Here is a 27,555-nt window from a genome sequence, read left to right on the forward strand (position 1 = left end):
TCCTAGAAATTTACCCGAAGAATACAAGTTCTCAGATTCAAAAAGACATATGCACCATGTTTATCGCAGCACTATTTACAATAGCCAAGATAAAGAAGCAACCTAAGTGTCCATTGGTAGATGAATGGATAAAGAAGATGTGGTACATATACACAATGGAATACTATGTAACCATAAGAAAGAAAGAAATCCTACCACTTGCAACAACGTGGATGGAACTGGAGGATATTATGTTCAGTGAAGTAAGCCAGGTGGAGAAAGACAAGTGCCAAAGGATTTCCCTCATTTGTGGAGTATAACAACAAAGCAAAACTGAAGGAACAAAACAGCAGCAAACTCACAAGATTCCAAGAAGGGACTAGTGTTACCAAAGGGGAGGGGTGTTAGAGGGCTAGTGGGGAGGGAGGGACAAGGGGATTTAGGGGTATTGTTTAGTACACATGGTGTGGGGGGTCTTGGAGAAGACAGTGTAGCACAGAGAAGGCAAATAGTGAATCTGTGGCTTGTTACTATACTGATGGACAGTGACTGCAATGGGGTATGTAGGGACCCAATAATATGGGTGAATGTAGTACCCACATTGTTTTTTCATTGAAACTTTGTAAGAGTGTATATCAATAATACCTTAATAAAAAAAAAGTTTGATGATTGTAGTAATTATTGTCTGTATTCATTACATACTGTGCATTAGCTCAGCTCTCTATGGCTTATTTACTACTCATTGCATAGGTTAATCATCTTTAAATCTTCCTTTTCCTTACTCTGATATGTATCTTATCCTGTTAAACTACCTTTGCCTTGTCTTCCATCAATCCTTCCGTTATTCTTCCTCACCATGACTACAAGTGTCAATTACGTACCCAACCTCTATATTCATACTACAAATGACCAGTACTTTCCAAAAACACTGTTCATGTCACCTGCCTAAAAATCTTCAGTAACCATCCTCTTGATGACAAGATAACTCCTGATTTCTTAGTAGAATATTGAAGGTACATTAGAATTTGACTCACCCAATTTTAACTTCCCGCTACTTCTCTAACCCAACTGTCCACTGTTCACTGCCCCCTCCTGAAGTTACCTAGCACTTCAACATCCCTTGTATATTTTTATTCATGTTATTCTAACCTGAAAGATTCTTCCAGTCTGTTATTTTAAGTCTATATTCTATCATCCAAGATCCAGGTCAAATTCCATCTCTATAAAAAAAAAAACTGGCAAAAATCTCAAACACTGGTAAAGTCCCAAGTTCTGGTTGTCTATAAAATTAATTTAAAACTTAACACTTACTTCTCCCTATATATCTTTCCATTACAGAGATTTGGTAGGTCCTGCTAGATCAAAAGCTCCTCTCAGATTCTAGCACAGTCTAGCATATGCTGTATGTCTATTATATACAAACTGTATCATGAAATATGCAGTTTTCCATTTTTCTCCAATGTGTGCTCACAAGAGGGCACATTAATATATGCCTTGGCCCAGATATTCTTTTATATACTTCTTACAGGAAAGAAAAAAATCCCTGTACATTCATCTTTACTATCTTCATCTCAAATGAAAATTTTGATAATAGTTATATAATTGGGGAAATCCGAGTATGGATTAGATAACACCAAATAATTATTAGTAATATTGTTATATGTGATACAGCATTATAGTTATATAAGAAAATGTACATTATTTAGAAATGCACATGGAAGTATATACCAGTAAAATAAAATTAAGACCATAATTTCTTTAAAATGGAAGGAAGGAAGGAAGAAAAGGAGGGAAAGAGAAAAAGCAACAAAGAGTCAAAAAGAGAGAAGGAGAGAAGAGGGGAAGGAGAACAAAAGGGATAGATGAAGCTACCATGGCACAAAGATAAAAATGATTGATAATGTGAGTCTGGGTGATTGGAAATTTATTATACAATTCTCTCAAATTGTATGTATATGTTTGAAATTTTTCATGATTAACATTTTTTAAAATAAAAAAGCCATTAGACTGACCTGAGTTCAATATTAAGTCAGCAGTAATCTACTATCATAATAATAGATAATAAACTGTCATACTCTTTGCTGTTAAAATAAAAAAGTAAAAGTGATGAATATATTGCAACAGTTTATAAATTACTAATAATGACAAACTGTCTTCCTTTTAAGAATTAGGAAAACTGTGAGCAAAGACACTATCTATTTTGCTTACTAGCATGCTATTTTGCTTAATTTAGAAAAGTACAGACACATAGTATATGCTCAATAAATATTTGCAAAATGAATAGTTTTAGATGAAATATACCATGATATTGAGAATAATTACTCAGACACAGATGTTAACTAATTCACTACTATAGAGCCCTATGTTAAATGCTAAATGCTATTTGATTAAATTGAACTGTATCAAGGTATGGGTATGATTAGAATCAAGAAAAGAAAAAATTTATCATTTTTGCATTTATGTTTATTTTGCTGCAGTCATTTTGTGTACCACTTTGACTTTTATGGAACGCTCACTATCAGAATAAACTCTATAAAAAAGGATTGACATTAAGGAGATTTAGTGATATTTTTCTCTTTGAACAAATTTAATCACCTCTTGATTGAAGAGTATATCCTTGATACAATTTTAATACCCACCTGATATCAAATGTCAGAATATGGAAATAAACAACTCAGAAACTGTAAACTTTTAAGCAAACTTATTAAAATAGTCTTTCACTTAAGTCTGCTTAGAAAAATAAAGACAGGAAATTGGTTGTTTTGATGATGATAAATTTTGAGTTACTCATATATAAGGCAACTTTTCCCACCCACATTCCTTCAAAAGTCAAACTGACATGATGCAAAACCAGTAAGAGTCTAGTTAGCTTTCTCATTAGTTCAGTCAAAAAAATGCATTATATGAGAATAAAAGTGAATACTTCCAAGTGTAAATCCATGTAGAATAAAAATCTATGTCCTGTTTCAAGCAGTACAATTCAAAATTAATTTAAAAGGTATCTTAAGTGAAATCCACAAACCTTCAGCAATCATGTCTTCCATTTCTGTGTCAGATGAATTATCTGCATGCTTTGTATTATTCTGTAGCTCTGGCTGAACACACACAGAATTTATCACCTGATTATCCAAAAGAGGCCTTTTTTTCACAGGCTGTTCTATCAGCAAAGATGAACGACTCACCTTTAAAAGAGAGAACAGAATGATAGTGAAAAAATGGAAACCTAAAGTGTCAAACAATGATGGAAGGATTACATAAATTATGGTTGGCCATAAAATGAAATATTTTGAAGACTTTCAGGAATAACATGGTTAAAACAAACCTCTTGAAATGAATGGTATCTGTAATAATTTACTTGTTCAACTCATCAGATCCATTCATTAAATGCATTATCCCTTGAGAAAAGGTTTGGCAATCTGGACATAAACACTTTGTATTTCAAGCCATCAGCAGTATGGATGCTTCAAAGTCTCTGTCAAATGGAACCTGGTTTAGGCATATACTTTTTAAAAAGTTTAAAAAGAAAACAGTAATAAATTTTGATTAGCCAGTAACCTTAATTTATTTTTTTCTACAAAAAAAAGATTTTTCATTTATAAAAAAAGCTTGTTACCCTGTCAGGTTATCTCCTCAAGATAGATCATTATGGTATATATTTTTAAAATAAAGGAACGAATGTTCAAAGAGTTTAGGTGATTTTCTTAAAGAAAGTGGAATCAGGGCTATCACTCAAATCTCTTGACTCCTATTTCAGCAACCTAATCCACTATAATGATAAAAAGAAATGGAAAAACCCTCAAATATTAACATTAAAATCAACAACTTATTTTAGAAGTACTTTCAGCAAAACAATCTGGACCAAAAACTGATTTACTAGTGAACACTCAGCAAATCTTAAAAAATAGAACCTCTTAATCTATTTGAGAATGTTGGTTAAGTCTCCAAATTCCGCCACACCTGGTGAACAATAGCTTACTGGAAATTTTTATATTTAAACTCAAAGAATAATCACCGATGAACTTTAAATTTTGTTCACTTCTACTTAGTATATTTAATATGCCTCAAGTAAAATTTATGGAAGTTATTGCTGAAAAAACTATAATATTCAGTGCTACTAAGAGTATATATATATATATATATATGTATATATATATATATATATATATATACTTCTGGTATATGAATAAATTGAAATAAACTTTCCAGAAAATAATCTGGCAATATATATATCAAGAGTCTTATGAATATATATGTAATGTAATCCAATATGGATAATTTATATATAAAGACATTCCTTCCAGGATTATTTGTATTATTTATTTATTTATTTTTAAGTTGAAATACAGTGGATATACAATCTTATATTGGTTTCAAGTAATACAACACAAGTGGTTCGACAGTTACCTACATTATTGAATCTTTACCCCAATTCATGTTTTTCAGGACTATTTGGGTAGTGAAAAAATGGAAACCTAAAGTGTCAATGATGGAAGGATTACATAAATTATGGTTAGCCATAAAGTCAAATATTAATCATGTAAGAAAATAGATGCTCAAAATATATACTAAGTGAAAAAGAACTGTATATATTATAATAATCATGGTCATATGAGAATATATAATATACACATTGTGGTATTACTGGGAATTATTTGTTCTGAATATTTCCCAAATTTCCCATTTAAAAAATAATATGTATTACTTTTATAATCAGAAAAACAAGTTATAATTGTCACTCGAAATAACTGATAGTTAACAGCTATGGCTATTAAGTGCCAGACACTTCACAGAAACATCTGTACACATTTAATCCTCACAACAACCCTAAGAGCAAAGTATCATCTCCATTTCCTGGATGAGCAAAACGAAGATAAAAAAAAAAAAAGGTTAAATGACTTGACAAGTTACACAGTCACTATGCAGCAGAGTCAGAGTATCCAAATGCTCAGAAGAGACTGTTCCCCCACTGGCAATACCAGAATTCTTATAGGGGATCCAAATACACACACAGTAAACCGAAAACAAAGGCCAACTGATTAGGCAACCAACTATCACAACCCAAGAAGTTAACTACCCATGAATCTGAAAAATCAGATGATTCAAAGGCCTTCAAAATAAATTACTCTGTTTTGTTGGCTTTGATTTTGGCCTCTTGGCTTTGATTTATTTTCTAAGGAAAAAATGTTCATCTCTAAATATTAGTATATAAATTATGTACGTTTAGTCCCAAATTATAATTTTCAGTGATAGATCCACTTTGAGGTGAACATTTTAAAAGGTGAAGACTGAAGTTTAAGAATAATGGGAAAATCTATTTGCTTATTATAAACCATCAATTGGGTAACTTAAGTATTAGGTCATTGGGAGGTAATTTCCTATACTCAAGTTAAAGTTCACAAAGTACCACATTATACAAGGAACACCATTTGACAAAATAGTATACTTCAGATATCATTTCAGTCCCCTTAAAAAAAAAAATGGAAAAGTTTATTTCACTGAGTAAACTTCCAACTACCCTGCTCTAAAAATTTTAAAACTGATATCCTTATATCCTAAAATTTTTCTCCCTACTTTATACATCTACATAGCGAGCATAAAATTTCATATGTATATTTGGAAATAAAGGATATATAGAGATAAATTCTAGATAAAAGACTGATAACTTTTCTGAAAAAAAATTGTTAGCTTTATATTAAGAGAACATTAACAGACTGAAACTTTTAAAATTATGCTACAAGTATAATTTTAAAAATACAAATGTGCTTGATACTTACAGGAAATGGCTCCAATCCTTCCTGAATCACAAAGCCTTCAATAACATGGGTTAAAATCTGTGGTTTAACAATAGCCTGTGGAGGTTTGTTTTCTATATTGGGAATGCTACTGGGCATAGATGTACTACTACTCCTTGTGGTAGCAGCTGGTAGTAGGAGTGGAGGTGGAGGAACAGAAACATGTGAAGGATCAGATGGAGATTTAATTACTGAAGCACTGACTGATGCCACAGCAGGTAAATCCACTTGCTCTGGAAAAAAAAAAGGAATTTTTTTTTTATCTATAGCATTCTGCCCAGGCAAATAGTTATTACCCGGTACTTAAAAACTTTGTGTTTTAGTTTTATTCTAAGAACTTTATGTTTATTATCTCATTTAATCTGCACAATTAACCTTATGAGACAGCAACTATTATCCCCATTTTTCCTAAGAAGAGAGTAATAACTTGCTCAAAGTTATCATTCCAACCTTGGTTAAAAAAGAACTGTCTCATAAGACATGAAAATGTTTACAATGTCAATTTAAGAATAATTACTAAAAGTACTCCATTTTTAAAAAGTTTCAAATTTTACAGGTATTAAATTCCTTGTTTGTTTATATATTTCAAATGGTATTGGGGAAAAAAGTACTTTTAAAGTATACTTAAATAAAAAAAAAAAAAAAGGAATCCACAAAATAAGTAGAGATTTTAATCAATCACACAAGCCATCACCTTATTTCAAACAGTAAGGCTAATTCAAATCCACACATTTTTTTTTAAAAACAACTAACTCTTCAGTGGCACTGTAACATCAGTTTGAAGGAACACTAGTGTTCCAGGGCCTGTCGTACCGGGCAACCACAAAATGTTGGGCTGGATCGTTGTGCTTCTCCCCTTCAAACTCTTGAGGACCACAATAAGATAGATCCAACAGCCTATGATGGAGACTTTACCCACCCATTTGATTGCACCAAACCTTTACTGTCTGTAAAGGAATATTATTGAGTAGATGTGTAGGAATATTATATGACAGATGTCTGAGAAAAAAAACCAAAAAAGAGCATGTGTGTAAAGATTAATATTACTACTTACTGAGCACTTACATGCCAGGTAGTGTAAATGCATTACATACTGTAACTCATTTAATCCTCAAAACCAGCCTATGGGTAGGTATTGTTATTATCTCCATTTTTATAGATGTGGAAACCAAAAGACAGAAAGATAAAGAAACTTGCCTAAGGGGACATAGCTAATAAGTAATGAAGTTGGGATACATACTAAACCAGGGAGTCAGGTTCTGGAGACGGTGCTCTTAATTGCTATGGTAACTCCTTTCCACCATCAGTATGAAAAGGATTGATACCACTATCAAAGATGCTCAAAATATCACTCAGTTAGGTAGAGAACAAAGAATAGGAATCCCTAAAGAATAAAAATTTCACCATCAAAAGGATCATACACCATGACCATGTGGATTCATCCCAGGAATGCAAGGATGGTACAACATTCAAAAATCCATCAACATCATCCACCACATCAAAAAAAAGAAAGACAAAAACCGTATGATCATCTCCATAGATGCTGAAAAAGCATTCGACAAAATTCAACATCCGTTCATGATAACAACTCTCAACAAAATGGGCAAAGAAGGCAAGCACCTCAACATAATAAAGGCCATATATGATGAACCCACAGCTAACATCATACTGAACAGCAAGAGGCTGAAAGCTTTTCCTGAGATCGGGAACAAGACAGGGATGCCCATTTTCCCCACTGTTATTCAACATAGTACTGGAGGTCCTAGCCATGGCAATTAGACAAAACAAAGAAATACAAGGAATCCAGATTGGTAAAGAAGAAGTCAAACTGTCACTACTTGCAGATGACATTATAGTGTACATAAAAAACCCTAAAGACTCCACTCCAAAACTACTAGAACTAATATTGGAATTCAGCAAAGTTGCAGGAGACAAAATTAACACACAGAAATCTGTGGCTTTCCTGTACACTAACAATGAACCAATAGAAAGAAAAATCAGGAAAACAATTCCATTCATAATAGCATCAAAAAGAAGAAAATACCTAGGAATAAACCTAACCAAGGAAGTGAAAGACCTATACCCTGAAAACTATAAGACACTCTTAAGAGAAATTAAAGAGGACACTAACAAATGGAAACTCATCCCATGCTCCTGGCTAGGAAGAATTAATATCATCAAAATGGCCATCCTGCCCAAAGCAATATACAGATTCGATGCAATCCCTATCAAATTACTAACAGCATTCTTCAATGAACTGGACCAAATAGTTCAAACATTCATATGGAAACACCAAAGATCCCGAATAGCCAAAGCAATCCTGAGAAGGAACAATAAAGTGGGGGGGATCTCGCTCCCCAACTTCAAGCTCTACTACAAAGCCACAGTAATCAAGACACTTTGGTACTGGCACAAGAACAGAGCCACAGACCAATGGAACAGAACAGAGACTCCAAACATTAACCCAAACATATACGGTCAATTAATATTCAATAAAGGAGCTATGGACATACAATGGGGAAATGACAGTCTCTTCAACAGATGGTGCTCACAAAACTGGACAGCTACATGTAAGAGAATGAAACTGGACCACTATATAACCCCATACACAAGAGTAAATTCAAAATGGATCAAAGACCTGAATGTAAGTCATGAAACCATAAAACTCTTAGAAAAAAACATAGGCAAAAATCTCATGGACATAAACATGAGTGACTTCTTCATGAACATATCTCCCTGGGCAAGGGAAACAAAAGCAAAAATGAACAAGTGGGACTATATCAAGCTAAAAAGCTTCTGTACAGCAAAGGACACCATCAATAGAACAAAAAGGTATCCCACAGTATGGGAGAATATATTTATAAATGACAGAGCCGATAAAGGGTTGACATCCAAAATATATAAAGAACTCACACACCTCAACAAACAAAAAGCAAATAACCCAATTAAAAAATGGGCAGAGGAGCTGAATAGACAGTTCTCTAAAGAAGAAATTCAGATGGCCAACAGACACATGAAAAGATGCTCCACATCGCTTGTCATCAGAGAAATGCAAATTAAAACCACAATGAGATATCATCTCACACCAGTAAGGATGGCTACCATCCAAAAGACAAACAACAACAAATGTTGGCGAGGTTGTGGAGAAAGGGGAAACCTCCGACACTGCTGGTGGGAATGAAAATTAGTTCAACCATTGTGGAAAGCAGTATGGAGGTTCCTCAAAATGCTCAAAATAGAAATACCATTTGATCCAGGAATTCCACTTCTAGGAATTTAACCCAAGAATGCAGCACTTCAGTTTGAAAAAGACAGATGCACCCCTATGTTTATCGCTGCACTATTTACAATAGCCAAGAAATGGAAGCAACCTAAATGTCTGTCAGGGAAAGGGACTGGGGAGGACGGGTGGGAAGAGAGGGATAAGGGCAGGAAAAAAGAAAGGGGGCATTACGATTAACATGTATAGTGTTGGGGGGCACAGGGAGGGCTGTGCAACACAGAGCAGACAAGTAGTGATTTTACAGCATCATACTATGTTGATGGACAGTGACTGTGAATGGGGATGTGGGGGGGACTTGGTGAAGGGGGGAGCCTAGTAAACATAATGTCCTTCATGTAATTGTAGATTAATGATACCAAAATAAAACTAATAAAAAAATAAAAAATAAAAATAAATAAATAAATAAAAATGGGCAGAGGACCTGAATAGGCAGTTCTCTAAAGAAGAAATTCAAATGGCTAACAGACACATGAAAAGATGCACCATATCGCTTGTCATCAGAGAAATGCAAATTAAAACCACAATGAGATATCACCTCACACCAGTAAGGATCGCCATCATCGAAAAGACAAACAACAATACATGTTGGCAAGGTTGTGGAGAAAGGGGAAACCTCCTACACTGCTGGTGGGAATGTAAATTAGTTCAACCATTGTGGAAAGCAGTATGGAGGTTCCTCTAAATGCTCAAAATAGAAATACCATTTGACCCAGGAATTCCACTTCTAGGAATTTACCCTAAGAATGCAGCACTCCAATTTGAAAAAGACAGATGCACCCCTATGTTTATCGTTGCACTATTTACAATAGCCAAGAAATGGAAGCAACCTAAATGTCTGTCAGTAGATGAATGGATAAAGAAGATGTGGTACATATACACAATGGAATATTACTCAGCCATAAGAAAAAAACAGATCCTACCATTTGCAACGACATGGATGGCGCTAGAGTGTATTATGCTCAGTGAAATAAACCAGGTGGAGAAAGACAAATACCAAATGATTTCACTCATATGCGGAGTATAAGAACAAAGGAAAACTGAAGGAACAAAACAGCAGCAGAATCACAGAACCCATGAATGGACTAACAGTTACCAAAGGGAAAGGGACTGGGGAGGAAGGGTGGGAAGGGAGGGACAAGGGCAGGGGAGAAAGAAAGGGGGCATTACGATTAGCATGTATAGTGTGGGGGGGGCACAGGGAGGGCTGTGCAACACAGAGCAGACAAGTAATGATTTTACAGCATCTTACTACGCTGATGGACAGTGACTGTGAAGGGGTATGTGGGGGGGACTTGGTGAAGGGGGGAGCCTAGTAAACATAATGTTCTTCATGTAATTTAGATTAATGATACCAAAATTAAAAAATTAAAAATAAAAAAAAAGAATAAAAATTTCAACTAACAAGAGTGTGGTGATCACCTGTATAGTCTCAGAAATGGAAAAGTTAACATTTCATACTTAGGAACTCTGATGTGGTTATCATCATTATGTAGTTTATCACAGTACTATTAGAGCCATAAATTAACCTAGTTCTACCAAATAATCTGCCAAGATAAACTGTACTGGAAAACCTGTTTAAAATTACACAATCCCTTATTAAAAATTTACAAAGAAAGTCAGCAGAAAATGCTGGTTTACTGATTTCTGGGAACAAATACATAACTACACAGCATGTATTACCAGACTGAGGAAGTCCACAAAAACTCTACCCCACACACCCCATTTTCACATATACTCCCATAAAGGAAAAAGAACGGACTAAAAGGCACAGTTTTCTGCTAGAAGGAAAATATAAATCTATGGAGAACTGAAAAATAAGAAAATTTTTAATGTCCCCTAAAGATTTATAGATACTTTGTTATTTTGGAACTACAAAGCTGAATTAAGTATAACTTGTTTGTTCAAAAAAATACTGCTTGGTATATATCCTAATTAATTTTTAGATCACATGTATAAATGTGTCAATCTCATGTAGTCCCCAGTTTTGTTAAAATTAGGGCTGTAAGTTATTTTTTGAAGAAGCTAACAGCTATTACTTGCCAGTTTATAATCAGCTGTTAAAATTGAAAGCACAGGCAACACTGATGTACTGCAGGAGAACTAAAACAATTATACTCTAGATTTAAGACAACTGAGAGAAAACCCTAGTTACCTGGTAAGACTTTGCCATAGGTTACTCCGCCTATTCACAGTCTCATTTTCTGAGCATGATCTATAAGCTTCTTCTACCTTTTTTAATGGATGCTTTTAACTTATAAAGAATTTTTATAGATTTGTAAGAACTAAATCCTGGATGGAAACCAAGTCCTATGTTTTTGCAGGTTAGTTTATTTCATCATTTGATGAGAATTATTATAAAAAAAATCAAACTCTGCTTGCTTTTCCCTCCTTATATACTACAGAAGAGTTGTAAATAAGAAGTAAAATAGAGGAAGAGTCAAAAGTCTAAGTTTACTTAGACAGTTTAGCCAGAGGGATATGCTTACCAGGATCTCAGACTAAATTCCTGAGGGAAAAAAATGTGAAGATATTCTTGTGTTCCAATATTTTTTAAATGTTTAAATTTTAAGTACGATTAGTAATGCTTATTAAATAATTAAGTCATAGCCACAAAAGGTTATTATTCAATTAAATTTATGTTTCTACGAATAATCATATCTGACTTGATTGTTTATAGTTCATGATGTGTGATCAAAACCGAAAGTTTCTGTGATATGACTGCCCTTGCACTGTTCACCATGTAAGAACTTACTATGTAAGAACTTGTTACATACACAAGGGCATACACTATGTAAGCCCTTGCACTGTTCACCATGTAAGAACTTACTCACTATGTAAGAACTATGTAAGGTTCACCATGTAAGAACTTGTTCGTTATGCTTCAGAAGATTGGAGACTGTTGAGAATTAGGCTTGGGGTTGATTAATGATTGTGCATTGAGTCCCCTATACAGAATTTTATTGTTGTTAACAACCATTTGATCAATAAATATGAGAGATGCCCTCTCAAAAAAAAAAAAAAAAAACTCCATGAAATCTGTAGCAACATAAATCCTTTTCTTGATGTACAGAAACTACAAAGACTTAATACTATGTTAGAGTTTCTTAAATCTATCTTTTGAGGTATTATTTTGAATAAAGGCAAAAATATTAAACCTATCTTAAATATTTTATATAATTTATTGACTAAATGTTTTCTATTTTTTCAGGAGGGGAAAAAGTTGGAAGAAAATTGATATTCCACCTCCTATGCTTTCCAAAGATTCACATTGGTAGTAAGGGAATAAAAGATGGAGAGAAGGAATGGGTTAGAGATGTGGCATGATGAAGGAAAGAGAAGGCAAGGGTTGCTTTGGTAGCAAAATCAGTGTCCCATTACCATTGGTTTCTATGCCTGCTACAGTGATTCTTCTTAACTGAAAACGATCTCTAGGGCCTTGAGATATTCAACAGAACAGAATACTTAAAATGAAACCTGAATCAAGATTGGTATTATCTGGATCAGAAGTCAGTAAACTTTCTGTAAAAGGGCCTTACAGTCTCTGTAACATCTTACCTTTGCTTCAGTAGCACAAAAGTAACCATATATACGATTTGAACAAATGAACGTGGCTGTGGTGCATAGAGCTTTATTTATGAACAACAAAATTTGAATTTCACATGACATGAAATACTACTTCTGATTTGATTTTTTTTTCCCATTCAAAAGCTTTAAAACCATCCTTAGATCATGGGCCCTACAAAAATGGACAGCAGGAAAGATTTGAAATGTGAGCAATAGTTTTCCAATCCTTGATCTAAGAAAAATATTCATAAACTAAATAAATAAATAAATAAACAAAACAGGGGATACAACTTTTTTAGGACCTAGACACTGGTCTATAGGTCATACTATATTTTAATACCTAGGATTCAGTCACTTTGATACTGTAAGGAGGAACATATAGATTTACTTGAGCTTATAAGTAACACTGAAGTAATCATTAAAAATTTGAATACTTAAACTTCAAGAATTTTTAAATCCATGTGTCTAGTAACAATTAGACTTCATTTTAATTACAGTCTGGGAAATGACATTTGGAAAGCATTTACTCAGTCTAGATCACAAGCAGTTATGAGGAATGTCAAATATAACTTAGAATGCTTTGAGATTTTTGGAAAGTATAATTGATACCTTTTGATAAAACTTTTATTTATTCTAATTTTAATGCTAGAAATAGCTTGACACAAGAATCTGAATGGGCACGTGAAACACATCTACAAAACACTAAAAATTAGGAGGCTAAAATATGTTTTTCACTTGGATGGCTCATCAAAAAATCCTTGAATTCTAATTGATGTTTTGCTATAATTAATTATATAATAAATTAGTCCAATATCATTTACAGTAGAAGAAAAAAATTTTCAATTACTAACACTTATCTAACAGAAAATGGCCCCAAATTTAGACATTTCCTCACCTAACAGAGGATGTTCAGAAGTTAAATCCTCCCCTCTCCCCACAGTTACAGCTGCTGGAGACAGTGTAGGGGGCGGTGGGGTTCTGTCCATCCGGACACATTCATCTGGTTCTCCGGGCATTTCCTCTTCACACATATCTTCTACTTGATAGACCTGCGACAACAAACCCACTGCCTTAAAATGTTCCTGCAAATATATTTAGTAAGATGTTCCTGACTTAATTTTCTAAAAATTAATTCTGAGTTTCAAATACTAAAATAAGGCAAAATGACCATTTGACAGGTTGAAAGGAAAACTTTAAAATTGTTCAAATGAAATTTTTCATAATACTTGACAATATTTCACTAAAAGCAAGCTGTGGATCAGTACGTACGCAACAAATCACTATAGTTTCCAAAAAGGTGATAGTCAATTCAGGACATATTTTTAATATTGAGAATTTTCTAAAGTTTTTATTTTATACACTCAAGTAACTATTTATTATTGTTCCTATTAACTGCTATCATAAATAAATAGAACAAATATTTTTCACAAGTGCACTAAGTAAATCTCAACAAAATGACACATGATATGTCAATAAATGTACTGCCTAAAGGACTACATCCCAGGCTCTTCTTTTATTATATATATATATGTAAATTAAAGATTAAAATTATGAAAAGTAATCTGAGTACCTACAAAAAAGGTATGAAATTACATCTTTTCTTTAACCTTCTGATTACTCAAGAACCTAATGAATTATTATAAGTTAAAATGTCAGGTAAACAGAAAATATCTGTCCTTGAAATGATAATACACATACACACACCCCATTCTAAGCCATTTGATACATTATTTTCAGTTTTTTAATACTGCTCATACTTATAGAGGAAAGTTTTTAGTCTTTTAAAACTTAGCTACCTTGTTATCCAATGGTAAAGATCATAGTTAAGAAGGAAATGGGACTCAAAGCACTCTGAGAAGGACCTATATGACTAAAAATAACTAACTTATTAATAATTTTTCATTAAACTTAAGGCTGAATTTTTGAAGTCCACTTCTAGAGATTGGTACAAGTACAAAGCAGTTCACCTCCCTTCTTTTATATACGAAGCTTATTACTTAAATTTACAAAGGCCATGAGTTTTTAAAATTACTTACCAAACTAACGTTAAAACAAAAAATCATTCAACATTAACAAAAAACTTTGACACCTAACCTTGTAGTTTTAGTAAACCTACTGAAAAAGTTTGATAATTTAAAAGTACATAAAATTAAATATGAAAATGATCAAGATTTTTGAAATCAGCATAACCATGTCTTAGAAAAAGGACTACAAAGATTCAGCTACAAAAACATATCTAACAACGATACTAAAAAAGGATGAAAATACTTTCCAAGCCTCTAAGAATAAAATATCTTCTATTTGCCTTTTTAAATACTTTAAAATCTTGTTACTGACAACTTTATATCAAATATATCCAGAACTGTGATCTGAATCAGCAATTATGCAGGCAACATTTAAAAAAATTATTTGTTCACAACACTAAATTTGGAAAGTTATTTCACCAAGAGAGATTCCTTGCCTCATATCTGGACCTTTGAAGTGAAAGCAGACGTTCATTTAGAACAGTACAACAATGATAGCTGCCAATAATTTTAAGTGATAATAATGTCCAATATCAGGGAAAGTCATCCAAAAAAAATGTCCTGGGGCTTAAAGGGAAAAAAACCTTCTGGTGAGGGGCATCTGCTGTAGCAATGATTACCTTAATTCAGCAGAGTTGTGGGGGTACTGATCAGAGGTAATTAAATAAGCATAGGTTTATTAACCAGTTCAACTGTAGCTAAGTAGCATTTCTTTGCTAGATATTACTTTTATTCCAAAAATTATCTCATTTTTTTAAAGATGATCTCACTTTAAAATGTTGAAAGCCTCTCTTTCAATAGTATTGCTGTCACAAGTTTGAAAAACCTTTAAGGTTTTTCTAAAAACAGAACCCTTTAAAGAATCAGTTTCATCATGCATAGAATTCTAATTTTTAAAAAGTAATAAAAAGTTTTAAAGGATAAAAAGAGGCATAACACAATTGCCACATTCTGAAATAACCTGTTAAAGAATACTATACTTTTCTTCTTTATAGTTCAGCCTAACTATACATACTTTCTTCCAAATCTCCCATGTAAAGACAAAATACATGATAAAAGTAGGCAAATTCAGATCTATCAGATTTTTTTAGGCTGATGGTGTCAGATGTCTAAGTGCCAACAACTAAAATATTGAATAGAGCAAAGAATTGAAGGTTTTGCTCACAAGATCATTAGGGAACTGCACATTACAATTTCTATCTGGTTCATAACTACTGCTCTATAACTAGCAATGACTGTCACACTTACTTCAATAAAAGACATCAGTCCCACCTCTCTAGCCTTTCAAGTAACCTAGAAAACTTACCAGTTCTAAATTTCTCTCTTCAGAAGTAAATTTAAATCTCTACCTTCAAATATTTGAAAAAATCAGGAAACTGTGAAGAAATGTGCAATTTGTAAAGAAGTGTGATTTAATTAAAAAATAGATTTGATCAAAGTTCACAGAAGAAAAACATAGCAATTTAATAGTCTATGGTAGTCAAAGAAAGGTAAAAGATAAGAAAAGATAACATGGGAACATCTACAGCAAGCATGACCATACCAGTGATAAAGCTTGATGACAAAAAAAAAAAATGAGATAACAAAAAGAAATTTTTTAAAGAAAGGAAGGCAGGATGTAACAAAATATGACTTTAAATATTTTTAGTTTTAAGTGTTATTATGTTTTTGGTATTTCCATCCCCAAATATGTTCCTCCAAAGTTCCCCTAACAAAAGCAATTAGAAAAATGTAAAACATATAGAAACTTTTTTTACTTGTTAACCAATTTACTGAACTAGAAAGTGAAAATATAAATTTGAGTTAAATTTGATTTCTTATTTCTTTGAAGGTACTGTACAATTCAAAGCCTGTTTTGATGTTATATTCACTGTAAACTCTTCAAAAACCCATTAAAAGAAAATATAGATACAATTGAATGACAAACTTATTTCTAGATTCCATTGTTTTAGCCAAGTTGTGTTTTTAATGGAAATGAATAGGAAGTGGAATTCAATCTCTGTATGTCCATTAAGATCAGTCAGAATGACGGGAATAAATAATTTACAAAGTTACATTCTGAGAACCAAAATGTTCCCATTAAGAAATAGTCTTTGATACTCCTTTCCTTTCTGAATTAATGGCTATTAATCTTTAAATGATAAGATCTCTTCAGTGAGGTTTATTATAAACCTCCTTTGAGAAAATTGTTTTCCTCAGTTATAAATGAATTATGAATTTGATCATTCTGCCTAAACAGTGAGGCATTATTCAATTTCTATTGTTAACTTATTTTATAAATTTAAAATGTCCTTTAGAGAATATTCAAAGAAAAACATTTTTCAAGACAATTTTCTTTTGTGGGCAACATGTACTATTTTTAGAAGTTAATTCTGATACATTGTACCATAAACTCAATTATTCAAAACTTTAACTCCTTCCAATATAGTATTTTTTCATCTTCAGTATTTAATTCATCCACTGACAATTTTTTTTAGGTTTTCAAATGAAAACTAGTCAAGGTTTATATTTTCCCTTAGTAGAAATACAAAAATCACAAGTTTAATAATTCTAAAAGATGACCTACAGATGTTTTTTGCAAAATTGGATTATTTCCTCAAATAAATGTCTTTTAATTACAAAATATAATTTTACCAAAATTTACATCATACAAGCATACCTTCACTTTGAAAGAAAAGCCCCTAAATGCCCAGGACTTTAGAATGCATACAACCAAAGAGGTTAGCTAGATAAACCATACGTTTAAGAACATACAAGCCAACAGAAGGGATCTATGAAGGATAATCACCTTAAGAGAAAAAACTTTGTGCAGATGACACTGGTTCAAATGCATTCCCTTGGGGAAAAAAAATCAACTCTGTAAAGATAGCAGATGGATTTGTTTAAATAGTAATAAAATTAACGAGGGATTTTAATAACCACCACAAATTATCAAACATGCAACCATACTACAACAAGCGGCATTTTTTGTGTATGTCCATACAGCATGTTGTCAGACACTGACAGATGGAAATTTAAAGCTTTTTAAATTCATAGGCATTTAGATCTAGCAATATAACATAAAGTGGGAAAATATTCTTTTTACTTTCAGTTCAGCAAGAAAGTCAAAGAGCTTCCAAGGGCTTACCACTGGCGGATCAACAGGTGCTGGTGGTTGTACTTGCAGGTTTACTGCAACAGTCTGTGGAGGAGGAAGAGTCTGAAATGGTAACTGGACCAAAGCTTCTGCAGCTGGAAGCTCCTCTTCTGACACCAAAGCATTCTGCACCAAAACCTGACCCTGGGACAGAATTTCAGGCTGCACTTGTAAAGACTGCATAGACTGCAAGGGCAGTGGTGGAATCTGAGCTGGAGGAGATGTTGACATCTGCGGAGGAGTTGCAATTGGGATTGGAGAGGACTGCAGGGTTGAATATTGCTGGTGTGATGTTGGAGACACAATCTGCTGACCTGGGGACACCAAGGCAGACTGCTGCACTGGGCCAAGGTGTACAACAGGGGAAGCTGTAAGTGGAAGATGGGATGGAAGACTCAGCTGAGGTGAAGGCTGCACCTGGTTAGCAGTGGACTGCTGCAAGTTTGGCCCTGACTGAAGAGCCGGTGACACAAGAGAGTGTGGCTGAATAAGGGCTTGTGGGTGAATAATTATAGTAGGAGACTGACTTGGTGAATGAGGCGGTGGAGGGGACACCACTACCGACTGCTGTGCTGACTGTGACTGGCTTGGGGACACTGTTAAAGGAGGAGCATGACTCTGAATCGGGGAACAGTGCTGTGGCTGGGCAGCCCCAGCGGGAAGGCCATGGTTAGGGAGCGGAAGGCAATGCTGAGGTGGGGGAGGGTCCTGGGCCAAGCCCGGAAGTGTGACCGGCAGCTGAGTCTGGGGCTGCAGTACCAGCTGATGATGGGCGACCCTGGGCGGTGCTGAGTGAACAGGGATCTGCTGATGTTTGATTAGAGGATGAGGTTGAACTGGAGGATATGAAGCTGTGAGAGAGAAAAATGACAATTAGGAGGTATTTCAAAAATATCACAGAATATAAAAAATAAAGCTAAAGGTGGAAAGTTTTCATTTCAGGTTAGAATCATGAGAAATCTATTACAAGTCTTCCAGACAAGAGTGACTTGAAAACATAATGACAAACAACTTCTTGTTAGAAACAGAAAGATTATTCATAAAGTATACTATACTGTGTAAGTTCCAAAGGAAAACTGCCTAAAACAATTGATTCATAAGTCTAAATCTACACAATTCCTTATTAAATTTTATAGGTCATCAGAGTATCTGAATTAACTTTTAACAGAGTTTACCCACTTGAATTCATTTCTTGGGGGAGAAGAGGAGATCACTGAATTCATACAATTAATCTGTGCAGTTAAGTTTAAATCATAAAAATGCAATATTAAGATTCATAAAATAAAGATCTCATCCTTTATAATCTATGTTTAGACATTCTTCCAACTCTATGTACCTATATATGAATTTCCCAATCTGAGCCTAGAAGAGTTGGTATTATTTGACCCAGAGAGAGAAAATGTTATGTAAAAAAACTAAATTCAGTTAAGCAAAAACACATGTGTGAATTCTATAGCACAGTTAAATAATCATTTTAACTGAGAAATGAAATTTCAGGTGCTATTCCAAACCTAAAAGAGCACTAGTTTGCTTTCAAAGAGAATGTCCATGCTATCTGAATAAAGGATCTTGTTTTTGCTCTCCCCCTCAACAAACAAAAAAACCCTACAGTAATCTTTAAGTGACAGTATTAGTTCTCTCCACAGAGAAGCCACTCACAACAGGAAAAAAAAAAAAAAATATATATATATATATATATATATATAAATAAGCAACATCAAGTAGTTAGTTTCCCCACCACTATGCCTCTTCTGCATTTATTTATATGGTACATATATTTACACAGAGGGAGATGGTGGTAAAATCTATCTACACAAGAAATGAAACTGGGTTCACTAGAGGATAAACTGAACATTGCTTGATATCATGTAAAAATTATATACATTTAAAATAGACCTAAAGACAGGGCAACAATTTTATTTTAATCTCTGAATTTAAGATAAAGACTCTAATGCCTTGCAACTATTTTTATGTTTAACCACATTTGTGACAAAGGCCTTATACAAATTTCTAACAATTTTTAATTAAACATTTTTGTATTTGGTTGATTACTTAAAAATTTGGAAAACCATTAAGGAAATTAACACCCGATTAACAATTCAAGAAAGATTCAACAAATATCCACCAATTGTTTAAAAAAATCAAAATTAGATCTAAAATTTCACCTAACAATTTTCACATAACTAAACTAGCACTTCAAACTAAGACTGAAAATTTTATGTCAGTATTATATAATTGTGTTGATAAAGACCCTAATATAAAGTAAAATGTTGAATTTCCATAGAGTGCCTTTTGTCCAAAAGGCTCAAGGTGCTTTCATATTTTTCTTATTTGTTCTCATTAAATGCATTTGGGGTAGGGAGGTATTAATATTCCCCTTATACAGCTAAGGAAATAATAAATTTTTGCAAGCACAATAGCAACGACATACTTTAACTGAATTTTTTAAGCTATAATTAAAATTTACCACATTACTGAAGTACAATGGGTATTATATTCATGGGAATTAAAAATTCTGTGCTTTAACAAGTAAGCAATCTTTTTTTTATAGTCTAGAATTGATAATTCAATAGATTAATAGTCTAATCCTTTCCCCATGATGTTTGATCAAAGAAAAATTTAAATAATCTGTATTTTATGTTGATCCATAAATCCAATTGACAATCACATGTATTACAGAGTAACCGTCAGGACATCTGAAGCAATACTACTGTACAAGTAAAGCCCTAGCGCTCTGGAGAATCATATCATGTTTGTTCATTTCTCTGATTAACAAATACTTTATTATTGTCAGGGTGGCCTTATACTTGGAGAATTAATGATTGGCATCATCCCTCTAATGTGTAGAACTCATTCACAGCAAGATGGTGGCGTGAGTAGGACAGTGGAAATCTCCTCCCAAAAACATATATATTTTTGAAAATACAACAAATACAACTATCCCTAAAAGAGAGACCAGAAGATACAGGACAATAGCCAGACTACATCCACATCCACAAGAACCCAGCACCTGGCAAAGGGGGTAAGATACAAGCCCCGGCCCAGTGGGACCAGAGTGCCCCTCACCCAGCTCCCGGGGGGAGGAGAGGAGTTGGAGCAGGGAGGGAGAGGGAGCCCAGGACTGCTAAACACCCAGCCCTAGCCATCCGCACCCAGAGTGCAGACACACAGTGCGTGGGGTGCTGGATACTAGGGAAACAGGACAGTAAGACCTGTGAACGGGTCCCCGTAGCCAGCGCCCCTGGGACAAAGAAAAGTGAGTGCTTTTTGAAAGTCTTAAGGGGACAGGGACCCCACTGCTGGATGGAACTGTCCTGGGACACTAAGCCCAGCAGCTGGGAATCCTGGGGAACTCCGGGTGCCCTAACCCCCTGGGCAGGAGCTCTGAGAACCCTCAGGGAGATAAACAGCCACCCGTCCATTCCCCCTCCCGTGTCCCACCATAGCACAGTAGCAGCCTGAGGCTGGCCATGCCCACAGCAAGGGAGATTCCTCCATAGCGGCCGGGCAAGAAACAGAGACTCAGTCTACGTGCAACTGCTAGGGGTCGCCATAGTCCCAGTAAAGAAAGGCCAGGAGCAAGTGGAAAGGGTCTTGGTTTCTTCCAGATGACAGACTAGTCACCAGCATACCACTGCATCTATCAACATGAAAAGGCAAAAAAAATTTGATCCAGACCAGACTAACCCAGACATCTTCCACATCCTCCCGAGAAGGAATCTGGGGAGATATATTTAACCAATCTTCCTGAAAAATAATTCAAAACAAAAGTCATAACCATGCTGATGGACTTGCAGAGAAATATGCAAGAACTAAGGAGGGAGAATACAGAAATAAAACAGTCTCTGGAAGGACTTCAAAGCAGAATGGATGAGATGCAAGAGACCATTAATGGACTAGAAATCAGAGAACAGGAACGCAGAGAAGCTGACGCAGAGAGAGATAAAAGGATGTCCAGGAATGAAAGAATATTAAGAAAACTGTGTGACCAATCGAAACGGAACAATATTCGCATCATAGGAATAGCAGCAGCAGAAGAAGAGAGAAAAAGGGATAGAAAGTGTCTTTGAAGAAATAATTGCTGAAAACTTCCCCAAACTAGGGGAGGAAATGGCCTCTCAGACCACAGAAGCACACAGAACTCCCATGACAAGGGACCCAAGGAGGGCAAAACCAAGACACATAATAATTAAAATGGCAAAGATCAAAGACAAGGACAGAGTATTAAAGGCAGCCAGAGAGAGTAAAAAGGTCACCTACAAAGGAAAACCCATCAGGCTATCATCAGACTTCTCAACAGAAACCTTACAGGCCAGAAGAAAATGGCATGATATATTTAATGCAATGAAAGAGAAGGGCCTTGAACCAAGAATACTGTATCCAGCACGATTATCATTTAAATATGAAGGAGGGATTAAACAATTCCCAGACAAGCAAAAGTTGAGGGAATTTGCCTCCCACAAACCACCTCCACAGGGTATCTTAGAGGGACTGCTCTAGATGGGAGCACTCCTAAAAAGAGCACAGAACAAAACACCTGACATAAGAAGAATGGAGGAGGAGGAATAAGAAGGGAGAAAAATAAAGAATCATCAGACAATGTTTATAATAGCTCAATAAGCGAGTTAAGTTAGACAGTAAGATAGTAAAGAAGCTAACCTTGAACCTTTGGTAACCACAAACTTAGAGTCTGCAATGACAATAAGTACATATCTTTCAATAATCACCCTAAATGTAAATGTACTGAATGCACCAATCAAAAGACACAGAGTAGCAGAATACATAAAAAGGCAAGACCCATCTACATGCTGCTTACAAGAGACTCACATCAAACCCAAAGACATGCACAGATTAAAAGTCAAGGGATGGAAAAAGATATTTCATGCAAACAACAGAGAGAAAAATGCAGGTGTTGCAATACTACTATTAGACAAAACAGACTTCAAAATAAAGAAAGTAAGTAACAAAAGCCAAAGAAGGACATTACATAATGATAAAGGGCTCAGTCCAACAAGAGTATATAACCATTATAAATGTATATGCACCCAATACAGGAGCACCAACATACCTGAAACAAATACTAACAGAACTAAAGGAGGAAATAGACTGCAATGCATTCATTTTGGGAGACTTCAACACACCATTCACTCCAAAGGACAGTCCACCAGACAGAAAATAAGTAAGGACACAGAGGCACTGAACAACACACTAGAACAGATGGACCTAATAGACATCTACAGAACTCTACACCCAAAAGCAACAGGATACACATTCTTCTCAAGTGCACATGGAACGCTCTCCAGAATAGACCACATACTAGCCCACAAAAAGAGCCTCAGTAAATTCCAAAAGATTGAAATCCTACCAACCAACTTTTCAGACCACAAAGGTATAAAACTAGAAATAAATTGTACAAAGAAAGCAAAAAGGCTCACAAACACATGGAGGCCTAACAACATGCTCCTAAATAATCAATGGATCAACGACCAAATTAAAATGGAGATCCAGCAATATATGGACACAAATGACAACAACAACACAAAGCCCCAACTACTGTGGGACATAGAGAAAGTAGTCCTAAGAGGAAAGTATATAGCAATCCAGGCATATTTAAAGAAGGAAGAACAATCCCAAATGAATGGTCTAATGTCACAATTATCGAAATTGGAAAAAGAAGAACAAATGACGCCTAAGGTCAGCAGAAGGAGGGACATAATAAAGATCAGAGAAGAAATAAATAAAATTGAGAAAAATAAAACAATAGAAAAAATCAATGAAACCAAGAGCTGGTTCTTCGAGAAAATAAACAAAATAGATAAGCCTCTAGCCAGACTTATTAAGAGGAAAAGAGAGTCAACACAAATCAACAGAATCAGAAACAAGAAAGGAAAAATCATGACGGACCCCACAGAAATACAAAGAATTATTAGAGAGTACTATGAAAACCTATATGCTAACAAGCTGGGAAACCTAGGAGAAATGGACAACTTCCTAGAAAAATACAACCTTCCAAGACTGACCCAGAAAGAAACAGAAAATCTAAACAGACCAATTACCAGCAACGAAATTGAAGCAGTAATCAAAAAACTACCCAAGAACAAAACCCCCAGGCCAGATGGATTTACCTCGGAATTTTATCAGACATACAGAAAAGACATAATACCCATTCTCCTTAAAGTTTTCCAAAAAATAGAAGAGGAGGGAATACTCCCAGACTCATTCTATGAAGCCAACATCACCCTAATACCAAAACCAGCAAAGACCCCACCAAAAAAGAAAACTACAGACCAATATCCCTGATGAACATAGATGCAAAAATACTCAACAAAATATTAGCAAACCGAATTCAAAAATAGATCAAAAGGATTGTATGACCATGACCAAGTGGGATTCATCCCAGGGATGCAAGGATGGTACAACATTCAAAAATCCATCAACATCATCCACCACATCAATAAAAAGAAAGACAAAAACCACATGATCATCTCCATAGATGCTGAAAAAGCATTCGACAAAATTCAACATCCATTCATGATAAAAACATTCAACAAAATGGGTATAGAGGGCAAGTACCTCAACATAATAAAGGCCATATATGATAAACCCACAGCCAACATCATACTGAACAGCGAGAAGCTGAAAGCTTTTCCTCTGCAGTAGGGAACAAGACAGGGATGCCCACTCTCCCCACTGTTATTCAACATAGTACTGGAGGTCCTAGCCACGGCAATTAGACAAAACAAAGAAATACAAGGAATCCAGATTGGTAAAGAAGAAGTTAAACTGTCACCATTTGCAGAGGACATGATATTGTACATAAAAAACCCTAAAGACTCCACTGCAAAGCTACTAGAACTAATATCGGAATTAAGCAAAGTTGCAGGATACAAAATTAACACACAGAAATCTGTGGCTTTCCTATACACTAACAATAAACTAATAGAAAGAGAAATCAGGAAGATAATTTCATTCACAATAGCATCAAAAAGAAGAAAATATCTAGGAATAAACCTAACCAAGGAAGTGAAAGACCTATACCCTGAAAACTATAAGACACTCTTCTTAAGAGAAATTAAAGAGGTCACTAACAAATGGAAACTCATCCCATGCTCCTGGCTAGGAAGAATTAATATCATCAAAATGGCCATCCTGCCCAAAACAATATACAGATTCGATGCAATCCCTATCAAATTACCAACAGCATTCTTCAATGAACTGGAACAAATAGTTCAAAAATTCATATGGAAACACCAAAGGCCCCGAATAGCTAAAGCAATCCTGAGAAGGAAGAATAAAGTGAGGGGGATCTCACTCCCCAACTTCAAGCTCTACTACAAAGCCACAGTAATCAAGACACTTTGGTACTGGCACAAGAACAGAGCCACAGACCAGTGGAAGAGAATAGAGATTCCAAACATTAACCCAAACATATATGGTCAATTAATATTCGATAAAGGAGCCATGGACATACAATGGGGAAATGAAAGTCTCTTCAACAGATGGTGCTCACAAAACTGGACAGCTACATGTAAGAGAATGAAACTGGATCACTGTCTAACCCCATACACAAAAGTAAATTTGAAATGGATCAAAGACTTGAACGTAAGTCATGAAACTATAAAACTCTTAGGAGAAAACATAGGCAAAAATCTCATGGACATAAACATGAGTGACCTCTTCTTGAACATATCTCCCCGGGCAAGGGAAACAAAAGCAAAAATGAACAAGTGGGACTATATCAAGCTGAAAAGCTTCTGTACAGCAAAGGACACCATCAATAGAACAAGAAGGTATCCTACAGTATGGGAGAATATATTCATAAATGACAGAGCCGATAAAGGGTTGACATCCAAAATGTATAAAGAGCTCACACACCTCAACAAACAAAAAGCAAATAACCCAATTAAAAAATGGGCAGAGGAACTGAATAGACAGTTCTCTAAAGAAGAAATTCAGATGGCCAACAGACACATGAAAAGATGCTCCACATCGCTTGTCATCAGAGAAATGCAAATTATAACCACAATGAAATATCACCTCACACCAGTAAGGTTTGCCACCATCCAAAAGATAAACAACAACACATGTTGGCGAGGTTGTAGAGAAAGGTGAACCCTCCTACACTGCTGGTGGGAATATAAATTAGTTCAACCATGGTGGAAAACAGTACGGAGGTTCCTCAAAATGCTCAAAATAGAAATACCATTTGACCCAGGAATTCCACTTCTAGGAATTTACCCCAAGAATGCAGCACTCCAGTTTGAAAAAGACAGATGCAACCCTATGTTTATCACTGCACTATTTACAATAGCGAAGATATGGAAGCAACCTAAATGTCCATCAGTAGATGAATGGATAAAGAAGATGTGGTACATATACACAATGGAATATTACTCAGCCATAAGAAAAAAACAGACCCTACCATTTGCAACAACATGGATGGAGTTAGAGGGTATTATGCTCAGTGAAATTAGCCAGGTGGAGAAAGACAATAACCAAATGATTTCACTCATATGTGGAGTTAAGAACAAAGGAAAACTGAAGGAACAAAACAGCAGCAGAATCAGAACCCACGAATGGACTAACAGTTACCAAAGGGAAAGGGACTGGGGAGGACGGGTGGGAAGGGAGGGATAAGGGTGGGGAAAAAAGAAAGGGGACATTACGATTAGCATGTATAGTGTGGGGCGGGCACGGGGAGGGCCGTGCAACACAAAGAAACCAGGTAATGATTTTACAGCATCTTACTACGCTGATGGACAGTGACTATGAAGTGGTATGTGGGGGGGGACTTGGTGAAGGGGGAAGCCTAATAAACATAATGTCCTTCATGTAATTGTAGATTAATGATACCAAAATTTTAAAAAATTTTTTTAATTAAAAAAAATGTGTAGAACTCTATGTACCTATTGTAAATTATTAAATACATTTTTTCATTCAAAAGTTACAACCATTTCATAATAATGACTGGGTACTTACTACACTAATCCAATATATTACAGGTTAAGAAACTCTTGAGTAGTTAAGTGACTTCGCTGAAATTATCTAGGTATTAAGGGGCAGCACTGGGTCTAAAAGAACCTATAGTCCTAGCTGAGTCTGGGTTCTTATTATGGACCGAATATTTGTGTCCCCAGAAATTCATATTATGAAGCCCTAACTCCTAATGTGACTGTTTTGGTAATGGGGCCCCTACAGAAGTAATTAAGGTTAAATGAGGTCAGAAGGATGGAGCCCTGACCCAATAGGATTAGTGCCCTTCTAAGAAGAGACACCAGAATGCTCACTATCCTCTCTCTCTCCTATTACTCAGATGAAAGGTCATATGGGAACACAGGAAGAAGGCAGGTAGCACACTAGGAAAACAGCGCCCAACAAAAACCGAACACTAGATCTTGGGCTTTCTGGCCCCTGAAACGGTGAGGAAATAAACTTCTGTTGTTTAGCCATCCAGTCTATGGTATTATTTTACAGCAACCGGAGCAGACTAATACAGGCTTTTAACTATACGCTTAAGTTGCATCTGCAAAAAATAAAATATATTTTTTCCAACTAGACCAATTTCACAAAAGCTCTAAAAACTGCTATAAAAAACTTGAGTTCTAATACATCTTATGATAATTCCCAACATTTGGTTAAAGTTCACCTTTATTTTATATATTAAAAATGGAATTATTAACAATCCACCTTCAGGAAATGAAGAAGCCCAAATGATTTTAGCACCCTAAAAATATATATATATATATATATATATAAGGAAACAATAACTATGTCCAT

At 35.0% G+C, this 27,555-nt stretch overlaps 1 protein-coding gene across 7 annotated transcripts in view; it reads right to left on the minus strand.

The window, feature by feature from the left end:
• Positions 1 to 27,555, minus strand: part of PHC3 (polyhomeotic homolog 3) — a 94,815-nt gene that overhangs the window by 35,908 nt on the left and 31,352 nt on the right. For 5 of the 7 annotated variants that reach the window (XM_036898364.2, XM_057499905.1, XM_057499901.1 and 2 more), the window contains 5 exons: positions 17,770 to 18,629; positions 17,431 to 17,478; positions 13,514 to 13,667; positions 5,754 to 6,004; positions 3,002 to 3,161 (listed from right to left, as the gene is read on the minus strand). In XM_036898364.2, the coding sequence (XP_036754259.2) occupies positions 3,002 to 3,161; positions 5,754 to 6,004; positions 13,514 to 13,667; positions 17,431 to 17,478; positions 17,770 to 18,629 (1,473 nt within the window). The remainder of the gene's footprint in view (positions 1 to 3,001; positions 3,162 to 5,753; positions 6,005 to 13,513; positions 13,668 to 17,430; positions 17,479 to 17,769; positions 18,630 to 27,555) is intronic. The other 2 variants (XM_036898366.2, XM_057499897.1) reach the window with 1 other exon arrangement.

The sequence above is a fragment of the Manis pentadactyla genome, chromosome 1 (assembly GCF_030020395.1).
Source record: "Manis pentadactyla isolate mManPen7 chromosome 1, mManPen7.hap1, whole genome shotgun sequence".
Lineage (NCBI taxonomy): Eukaryota > Metazoa > Chordata > Mammalia > Pholidota > Manidae > Manis > Manis pentadactyla.